The 10,439-nt window shown below is 50.6% G+C and overlaps 1 protein-coding gene across 1 annotated transcript; it reads left to right on the top strand.

Moving 5' to 3' along the window:
• The first annotated feature begins 463 nt into the window (after window positions 1–463).
• LOC123931801 (cytochrome P450 2A13-like) lies at window positions 464–5,743 on the top strand. Its single transcript, XM_045989382.1, has 9 exons — window positions 464–685; window positions 963–1,125; window positions 1,622–1,771; window positions 2,007–2,167; window positions 2,850–3,026; window positions 3,501–3,642; window positions 4,046–4,233; window positions 4,898–5,039; window positions 5,483–5,743. Exons 1-9 carry the CDS (start codon window positions 506–508, stop codon window positions 5,662–5,664), a joined length of 1,485 nt encoding a protein of 494 aa, XP_045845338.1. The 5' UTR covers window positions 464–505; the 3' UTR covers window positions 5,665–5,743.
• Window positions 5,744–10,439: the final 4,696 nt, after the last annotated feature.

Here is a 10,439-nt window from a genome sequence, read left to right as displayed (position 1 = left end):
GAAGATACACAACAGAGGCATCTGGGAGAACCCGCTGCATACACTGGCACGAACAGAAAGACCCAGAAGCACACACTGTTGTATATCTTCTTATTCACACGTCTTAAACCCAGATCTCTGGATTCTTTTCTTCCAAGATGCCCCAATCCATATTTTTGGGCCACTTCCCACTCTGACCTCAAGTCCAAAGCTCAGGACTCTGAATCCATATCTTCCAAAATCTTAAAGTTCAGAATGTGTCTACTGCTTCAGCCAAGTCTACAGACTGGAGGTGGCCCTTCCCGGGGCCCACTCTCTGTTAATCTCTCTGAGATCTCCTCTTCCTGCCTTGCTGGTTTGTCCCAAGATCAGCTGTGAGTCTGGGAGTGGGGGTGGGGAGGGACTATAGCTGGGAAATGAAATGGCACGATTAATAAACAAGACCAAAGTCCACCCTTCTCTCCCAGGTCATATAAAGGCAAACCACCCCAGCCAGCACCATCTGACCGTCTCTCCCAGGGCCACCATGCTGGCCTCAGGGCTGCTCCTCGTGGCTTTGCTGGCCTGCCTCACCATCATGGTCTTGATGTCTGTCTGGAGGCAGAGGAAGCTCTGGGGGAAGCTCCCTCCGGGACCCACCCCGTTGCCCTTCATCGGGAACTACCTGCAGCTGAACACAGAGCAGATGTACAACTCTCTCATGAAGGTGTCAGGACCCGGGATGGGTGCAGTGGGGTGGGGCTGGGCGCTGGCCTGATTGAGCTGGGACGGAGTGGCAGGGGATGGGCAAGGTTGGACCAGAGTCTTAAGACAGTGGAAATCTGCGGGTTGGGCTGCAGGGTCCCAGACAAGAAAGAGCAGATCTTGGGATGTCCAGCCCCTTGTGTACCAGAACCCGGGGGAAAGGCATGCAGTAGGTGAGGGCTGGGCACAGGCCAGCTCCCAGTGGGGGCCGCAGCCTTTAAGCCCCCCACCTCCATCAGATCAGTGAGCGCTATGGCCCGGTGTTCACGGTCCACCTGGGACCCCGGCGCATCGTGGTGCTGTGTGGACACGAGGCGGTGAAGGAGGCTCTGGTAGACCAGGCTGAGGAGTTCAGCGGGCGAGGCGAGCAGGCCACCTTCGACTGGCTCTTCAAAGGCTATGGTGAGGAGCTCTGGGTGGGGGCTCGTGGCCAGGCACACCTGATGGCCTCAGTTTCCCCACTGCTCTTCTCCTGACTCACCCACCCGAGCCTGTGGCTGAGTTCTACCCCTGTTCTCCTCTGTCCCTGTCCCTGGTTATTGTGGCCTCTCCTCTGTCTTCTGTAGCTTGGCTCAGGGTGTCTGTGTCCCTGTTCCCCCTGCTTCTCGGCCTATCTCCCCATTTTCTCTCATGGATGCCTCTTCTTCCTCTGGGTTCGGGGGGAGCTCTTGGGATTTCTGCCTTGGAAAACCAGTTCTCCGTCCCCATGTCCTTGTCTCTCTCCTGATTCTTTCCTTCCAACCCAGTCTCTCTCTCAGAGTTTCTCTGACCCTCACTTTTCTCTCTATCTCCATCACCCTCCACCCCATTCCCCAACCCATCCTTCTCTAGCTCCTGCTCTCTATCCGCCTCTGTCCCTGCCCCTCCCCGCCTCACCACACCGATACTGCCTCCCCAGGGGTGACATTCAGCAACGGGGAGCGCGCCAAGCAGCTCAGGCGCTTCTCCATCACCACGCTGCGGGACTTCGGAATGGGCAAGCGGGGCATCGAGGAGCGCATCCAGGAGGAGGCAGGCTTCCTCATCGAGGCCCTCTGGGGCACACATTGTAAGCAGGGCAGGGAGTGAGCGAGAGGGAGGAATACACTAACACGATGCGGGCTTTCTCCTCCAGGAAGAGGACTCGCATGGGGGAAGGCATCAGGGTTCCAGGCTCTGGGTCTTGTGTTGGACGTCTGGGTCCTCACTCCGGAGCCCTCCTCCAACCCTCAAGCTGGCATGAGACAGCCCAGTTGCCGCTCCCCCAAATCCCTGTCTCTCCCCAACCCTATCCCATTCCCCAGGCGCCTTCATCGATCCCACCTTCTTCCTGAGCCGAACAGTGTCCAATGTCATCAGCTCCATTGTCTTTGGGGACCGCTTTGACTATGAGGACAAAGAGTTCCTATCTCTGCTGCGTATGATGCTGGGAAGCTTCCAGTTCACAGCTACCCCTGTGGGACAGGTAACCTGTCCCAGTCTCGCTCTATCACACCGCTGCTACAATCCACCAGTGGCTTTCCCACATGGACACAGCTGTCCCAAACTCCCATTTTCCTCTAGTAGGGTACCCTCCAAACCAACCCCACTTTCAGACAACCCAACAGCTGCACCAGAACCCAGGACCAGTGCCCAGTACTCACTTTCCGAAGACACCTGGATATCTCAACAGTAGCTCCTCATGAGAAGGAGAAGATGGAGAAGGAGAAGAAGGAGAGGGAGAAGGAGGAGAAGATAGGGGAGGAGGAGGAAGGGACAAAAGCTCCCAATTAAGATCCCCTAACTATCTAGACAATTGTCTCGAATTTGTGAGACCACATGACTGTTTAACTTAGACATGTGCCCCCAACTGAACCCTGCCTGAGCATCTGAACACGTAGATGTGTTCTCCAATCCAGCCTCAACCGAATACCCGAAACCTGGATACGCAGCCCCGTCCATCTCACCTACACTCTGGGACAGGGACCCTCATGCTTGACTCAGGTGAAAACTTATGTATCTTCTCCCATCAAGCCCCATATGAATCCTAAACACCCGGACAGGTGCCTTTAACCCACTTCCTTCCTTACCCCGAGAATGGTCCCACTCCCAAAAGGACCTGCCCACGAACATCTATCCTTCCCGGCCATTCTTCTCTCCCTCCTCAGCTCTGCGAAATGTTCCATTCAGTGATGAAACACCTGCCAGGGCCACAGCAGCAGGCATTTAAGGAGCTACAGGGTCTGGAGGACTTCATAGCCAAGAAGGTGGAGCAGAACCAGCACACCCTGGACCCCAACTCCCCGCGGAACTTCATCGACGCCTTCCTCATCCGCATGCGGGAGGTACACCCCAGCAGCCAGTGCGGCAGCGGCAGAGCCAGGCAGAGGGAGAACAGCCGGGACGGGGAGAGCAGGGGCCCCTCCAGATCACCCCCATTGTAACGGCCTCACAATCTCACGTGTGATACCCGGGCTGCTCCATCTACCAGCACTTGCCACGGGCAGGACCTGCGTGTGCACCATAAGGCAACGCTTCCACACCATGCACTCGCCGGTGGTGTCCCTTTCCTTCTGAAGGGTCCTCCCTTAAAACAGTGACACCAGAGCTGACACATAAAGGGCAGGGAGGCAGCCAGGGAGAGAGTGCGGGAAGGGCGTTTGGCCAGAGCCAGTCGCCCGAACGAAGCCCTGGCAGAAGTAGGCTCTCTCTTCCCACCTCTGGTCTGGACCTAAGAGAGGTGTGTCCAGATGGAGAGACCCCGGCAGGGCTCTGAGCACTGAGGGGAGGGGGCCTGGCCTGAAGTCCTTTCCCTGCAGGAGCAGAACAACCCCAACACGGAGTTCTACATGAAGAACCTGGTGCTGACCACCCTGAACCTCTCCTTTGCGGGCACTGAGACGGTCAGCACAACCCTGCGGTATGGCTTCCTGCTGCTCATGAAACATCCACAGGTGGAAGGTAAGGCTGCGGGGGAGGTCCCCTGGCCTAGTGGCCACACCCCCTTCCTCTGAGTCCATTGCAATGTCCCCACCCTTCCCAGATGCCTGGAACCTCACACATACCCTGCCATCCAGATGCTAGGTGATATTCTGCTGATAAACGTCACTTGGTTTTCACCGGATGTTAAAAATTCTGAAAATATGTGAATTGATGGGCAAATAGCTCCCGTGCTGAGCCAAATGTATGTGAGACCACATACAGGTTGAGACCCGGTGAATAAGACACTGTCCCCAACAATGTTTATGGCCAACGTCTGTCTTGAATGGTCTACACCCGTGTCACACGTGGATGTGCATATTTGGACTACCGTCGCTGCCCTGAGACCCCCAGATACCTAAACACGTTCCCTTTCCTCCCACAGCCAAACTCCATGAGGAGATAGACCGGGTGATTGGCAAGAACCGTCAGCCCAAGTTTGAAGACAGAGCCAAGATGCCCTACACAGAGGCGGTGATCCACGAGATCCAAAGATTTGGAGACATGATCCCCATGGGCCTGGCCCGCAGAGTCACCAAGGACACCAAGTTTCGAGAGTTCCTCCTCCCTAAGGTACTTTCCCGTCCCTGTCCTGTTGGGACCTCCAACCTGCTCCCTGGGACCCAGCATCCCATCCCCCTTAGAAGCTCCCCAGCCGCTGTCCCACTGCCTCAAATCAAACACTTCCTCAACCACCATGTCCCTTCAACCTTCCCACTCAGAGGTTCTTGAATCCAGTAGCTCCCCCAGAGCTCTTGCCACGGGATTATGAACCCCATGTCCCCAGACGTCCTCTCTCAAAAGACATGACTTCATTTCTAGACCTCCTCCCTCAAGGACACGAGTCTCATGTCTCCCAAACACCCCGCCGAAGAGACACAAACCCAGTGTCTTTAAAACCTCCTGTCTCTGGAAGCATGAACCCCTATGTCCTCTCCACCCCTGCCGTGGGAGACATGAACTGCACATCCCCCACACCTTCTGTCCTAAGAGACACAGAACCTGTGTCCTTCAAACTTCCCTTCGCACAAGACATAAGCCCCACGTCTGCATAGCTTCCTGTCTCCGACACACCAATCTCCTGTCTCCCAAAGCTCTTCCCTCCGTGGACCCACACTCCCACGCCTCCCCTTCCTCATCACCTAGGGCACCCCAATCGTCTCTCCCATCTCCATGCACTTGCAACACACTGTGCCCCCACTCTGCCTTATCAAATACCCCCTCTCCTCCTCCCCAGGGCACCGAAGTGTTCCCCATGCTGGGCTCCGTGCTCAGGGACCCCAAGTTCTTCTCCAAACCTCGAGACTTCCACCCAGAGCACTTCCTGGATGAGAACGGGCAGTTTAAGAAGAGTGATGCTTTTGTGCCCTTCTCCATTGGTAAGAGACCACTGTCTGCTGCTAAGCCACCGCTCCCACCAACAGGGCCGTCTTCATCTCAGCTCCCCTCTCTAAGGGGCGGCCCGATGTCCTTCTCCAGCTTGGAAGTCCTTCTCGTGACCGACCTCAGCTGCAACCCCCAAAACTACTTGAGCTTCAGCAAAAGGATAAGGATGATCACAGCTGTCTCAGGGATGGGGGAAATCAAAGCCCTTAGTGAGTCAGAGTGGGGCATCTAAACTTCCCATTGCTACAGCTAGCTCACCCCCATCCCAGGCACAAGGGAAACTGATGCTCAGAGAGGACTACAGAGGCCTCTGAAAGTTTCTCAGGCCATGCTCTTCCAGCCCCTCCTCCCGGGAGAAAGCATATGGGGGAGGGTAGTGGGGCCAGGGGCGGTGAGAGCAGGTCTCACCTCCAGCCCTCCTCCTCTGTGTCTTCAGGAAAGCGGTACTGTTTTGGAGAAGGCCTGGCTAGAATGGAGCTCTTTCTCTTCCTCACCAACATCTTGCAGAACTTCCGCTTCAAGTCCCCGCAGCTGCCCCAAGACATCGACGTGTCCCCCAAACACGTGGGCTTTGCTACCATCCCACGAAGTTACACCATGAGCTTCCAGCCCCGCTGAACAAGGGCTGTGCTAGGGCAGGGCTGGGGGAAGAGCACCGTGGAGGGAGGGATCAGGGGTGGGGCTATGGGGGCGGGGTTAAGCAAGGGGCGGGGCTAGTAGGAGGGAGGTGGCTTAGGGGAAGGAAGGGCAACGTGAGTAGGAGAGGAAGACTCTAGAGGTAGAGCCTTAAGAGGTGGGATAAGGCGTAGAACCTTACACTATACTGTTAATAATAATAACAATAACAACAACAACAACACTTATTATTTATTGTATCGAATTCTGCGTCAGCTCTGTGCTAAGAGCATCACACTCATCACTTAATGCTCACAAACCTATGTGCCAGGGAAGGGTGCTCATGCCCATCTTATGGGTGACAAAGCTTAACCGATTCCCAAGGAATCTACAACAAGAACAAAAAAAGTCCTCGTAATAAATGAATTTAGTAAGGTCACTGAACATACAAATGTCTTTTTCTGTTGTTGTTTTCCTATATATTTTAGGTAATCAAAATTAAAAACACAATAATACTTTAGTCACTGAAAAAAACAAAATACTTAAGTATAAATCTGACAACACATGTACCAAGGCTGTATGGTGAAAACTACAGAAGACTGATGAAATAAATAAAATATATTTTAAAGACTTTATTTATTTATTTGAGAGAGAGAGAGAAAGAATGAGCACAAGCAGGGGGAAGGGGCAGAGGGAGAGGAAGAAGCAGACTCCCCACTGAGCAGCGAGCCCTATGAGGAACGGGATCCCAGCACCCTGGGATCAGGACCTAGCTGAAGGCAGACACTTAACGACTCAGCCACCCAGTCACCCGGATTTTTTTTTTCCAAGGTGAGCCAAGTCTGTAGGCAGATTACGGAGCAAAAATCTTAGCTGCAGATGATCTAAAATGTACTCTTAGCTTGAGGTCATTGTGAACAGGCATATGTCTTTTTAAAAAAGATTTATTTATTAGAGAGGGAGGGAGGGAGGGCGTGCACAGGGAGAGGGGGAGGGAGTCTTAAAAAAAAACGATTTTATTTATTTATTTGGGAGAGAGAGAGAAAGAAAAAGAATGAGCAAAGAAGCTGAAGCAGACTCCTTGTTGAGCACAGAGCCTGACCCCAAGACCAGGACCCCAAAACAAAAGTAAGAATCTCAACCAAATTTGCCACCCAGGTACCCTGTCATGTGGCATTTAATAATTCTGTATGTAAAGGTTTGACTATAGGGCCTCATGAAACTGAGACAACAGACACTGGAAATTGCAAGGGCTTTCTCCAAAGCTCACCTCTGCAGAGTTTATGGAAGACCAAAGTTGGGCTTTGGTATGATGCCATGTTAAGTGTCTATTGAAAAAGGCTTTGCTTTCCAAAGGATTAAAAATTGTGCTGGAAGAAATGCATAAGAAAACATCTAGCAACTCCAAATTGAAGTCTGGATAATTTCCAAAATAATTCTCTGCTATTGAAAATATCAAGGTCAAGAGAGACAAAAGCTGAGAGTCTATTCCAGGTTAAAGAAGACAAAAGACATTACAACTAAATATAACGCACGATCACGGATCCTGAAGTGGGGGAAATATTTTGGATATTAACTGTTTATCAGGTAAGTGGTTTGCACATATTTTCTCCCATTTTGAAGGTTGCTTTTCATTTTGTTGATTATTCATTTGTAGTGGAGAAATTTTTCAGTGATGTGTTCCCACTTGTATATTTTTGCTTTATAATTCAGTGAATGGATAAAGAAAATGTGATACACACACACACACACACACACACACACACACACCATGGAATGTCATTCAGCTTCTCTCACAACTCAATAGCAAAAAAAAAACAACCCTCAAAGAAACCAAAACCCCCAAATCAAAAAAATACCCACCAGATTAAAAATTGGACAGAAGACGTGAATAGACATTATTCAAAAAAAGACATACAAGGACACCTGGGTGGCTCAGTCAGTTAAGCATCTGACTCTTGATCTCACCTTAGGTCTTGATCTCAGGGTTGTGAGTTCAAGTCCCGTGTGAGGCTCCATGCTGGGTGTGGAGCTTACTAAAAAAAAAAAAAAAAAAAAAGACATACAAATTGCCACCAGATATATGAAAAGGTGCTCAATATCCCTATTCATTTTTAAAAAGATTTTATTTATTTATTTGACACAGAGAGAGAGAGATCACAAGTAGACAGAGAGGCAGGCAGAGAGAGAAGGAGGGGGAAGCAGGCTCCCCACTGAGCAGAGAGCCCGATGCGGGGCTCGATCTCGGGACGCTGAGATCATGACCTGAGCCGAAGGCAGAGGCTTAACCCACTTAACCCACTGATATTCTCTTATGAATATCCCTATTCATAAGAGAAATGCAAACCAAAACCACAATGAGATATAATTTCATACCTTATGACTATCATAGAGATAGGAGATAACAAATACCGGTCATGATGTGGGTTGGGACACTTTTGCACCATTTGTAACCATCCCTCAGAACAATGTGTTACTTAAAGTATAACTTTTATAAGAAATTGTACCAGTCATGCAAGCATGCTTAAATATAGCCTTAAGAAAAACACGTACTAGCAACAGGCCTCTGGGGGAGAGGATGATATACGTCCTTGAAGTCAAGCAAGATATACGTCCTTGAAGTTGAGCAGCTGGGAACGACTGGCGGGTTCAGGGAGGAACACCGCCTGCTTCTTTTTTCCGTTATCTCCCCTTCTCCAGAGATCGCCTGTGGCTAATTAGATGATCCCTTTTGATGTGCTTGCTCAACTATAAATTCTGTACTGCCTGACCATGCATATCCTGCCTCTCTTCTTGCTTATCTATAAAACTTATAATCAATGTCTAACTCATATTCCTTCTTATTTATCTACAAGGGATATGGTTAATGTGCAGCCTTCTTTGGCTCCTTTGTTAATTACTGTCTAATATCCAGTAAATATGAGTCTGAGGAGTTGTTCGGGGCGACAGTCTTCTCTACTCTCGTCCCCTGCTCCCTCTTTCAGCTGACTTGTTTGTGCCTCATTCTCCTCCCATGCACCGTCAGGAAGCGGCAACCACTGATGTGAATGTAAATTGGTAAATTACCAACTTACTGCCACGGTGGGAAACAGAATGGCTGTTCCTCAAAATATTACCAATAGAACTAGCAGGGTGCCTGGGTGGCTCAGAGGGTTAAGCGTCTGCTTTCCAGTCAGGTCACGATCTCAGGGTCCTGGGATCAAGCCCCATGTCGGGCTCCCTGTTCAGTGGGAGCCTGCTTCTCCCTCTGCCTCTGCTGCTCCCCCTGCTCATGCGCTCTCTGTCTCTCCCTCTCAAATGAGTAAATAAATTATTTTTAAAAATAAATACATAAAATAAATAAATATCCATTGATGGATGAGAGGATAAAGAAACACGGCAGTGGTTACTTTATAATGCTTAAGTCAGGTTTGAATTAATCTCTTTGCTGTGCCAAGGGGGGCACTGGATATTTTTCCCTATAACCCAAAGGATCAGGACCCCTGCTGTGACTGAGGCCCAGGCAGCAGCAGCACAGGACCCAGCGAAGGTTCTGGAGAGCAGCCCACTCTTAGGAGTGTGACTTATTTCCTCTTATCTTTTTCTCTTCTCTCTCTCTCTCTCTTTTTTTTTTTAAAGATTTTATTTATTTATTTGACAGGTAGAGATCACAAGTAGGGAGAGAGGCAGGCAGAGAGAGAGAGAGAGAGGAGGAAGCAGGCTCCCTGCCAAGCAGAGAGCCCGATGCGGGACTCGATCCAAGGACCCTGGGATCATGACCTGAGCGAAAGGCAGAGGCTTTAACCCACTGAGCCACCCATGCGCCCCTCTCTCTCTCTCTCTCTCTTTTTTTAGCTCCCTAGAGATGGTTCTTTTATGAGTGGCCACCCAAAGGATCCCCAGGTCACAGGGTATAATCCTTCCTCTGAGTGCTCTATCTGTGGGGCCAGAGCTTGGTTGGGACACACAACTAATCAGCTACAAGGTATAATCTTTCCTCTGAGTTTAGCATGAGTCACAGCTTCATTCTGAGACACACAAATAAACCCAGGCAAAGACATATTGTCCCGTGTGAGGGACACATTAAGGAGACCCTGTTACCATAGTCCTGTCCTGAAATGCCTATTAGTTAGTGGAACTTTCAGTTTAGGTCAGCTAAATCAGAGATGCAACAGTAGTCAATGCAGCCAGCTCTGCTCACCATCAGCTTACCCAGTTGGGAAACTCGTTCGTGTGCAAGTCCTTAGCCCGTCTTCTGATTTAGTGAGTAGCAAGATAGACGGGCAAGGATAGGGAGGAAAGCAGAACTTCAGCTGGTCCCCAAACCTGTCCAACTCCTAGAATACCCAATCCCACCCTGGCAAGCATGAGAAAGAAGCAGAATTCCCTTCTAGAAACTTGCAACCCTCAATGAACTCACACCCAGAAGGACCTAGAGTCCTGCAAAAGGCTGGGGCAGAAAAGACACCACGTCCACCGACTCCTTCTCTGAATCCAGCTTCTGTCCCACCTACTACTAGAACTTTCCCCTCTACTTCTAGGCACAGAGAGTGTTCTGGGGGGAAAGAGATACGCTCCCACCCCTCCAGTCTTCTCCCGAGGGCTGTGTGATTTCACACCTCCTGTTCCTATAGCTTTCTGTCGAAGGGTCAAGACCACGTTCAGGGTGTGGTTTGGTTACTCAGCTCTGAGCAGCTGACTCTGGGAACAGAACCAGAATGGGGAGCTGGTCAGACAAGAGAAGAGCTAGGCCAGAGAGCGGTGGATTTGAAACAGAGTGACTCAGAAAACGGTGGAGG

The sequence above is a fragment of the Meles meles genome, chromosome 19, assembly GCF_922984935.1.
Source record: "Meles meles chromosome 19, mMelMel3.1 paternal haplotype, whole genome shotgun sequence".
NCBI lineage: Eukaryota > Metazoa > Chordata > Mammalia > Carnivora > Mustelidae > Meles > Meles meles.
The sequence above is the reverse complement of the archived record's forward strand: the minus strand, read 5'-3'. Positions and strand labels throughout refer to the sequence as shown.

Coding starts and splice junctions, on each gene's coding strand:
- LOC123931801 (XM_045989382.1), top strand. CDS start 506: ATGCTGGCCTCAGGGCTGCTCCTCGTGGCTTTGCTGGCCTGCCTCACC. Junction 686..962: donor TGTACAACTCTCTCATGAAG/GTGTCAGGACCC, acceptor CACCTCCATCAG/ATCAGTGAGCGCTATGGCCC. Junction 3,027..3,500: donor TCCTCATCCGCATGCGGGAG/GTACACCCCAGC, acceptor CTTTCCCTGCAG/GAGCAGAACAACCCCAACAC.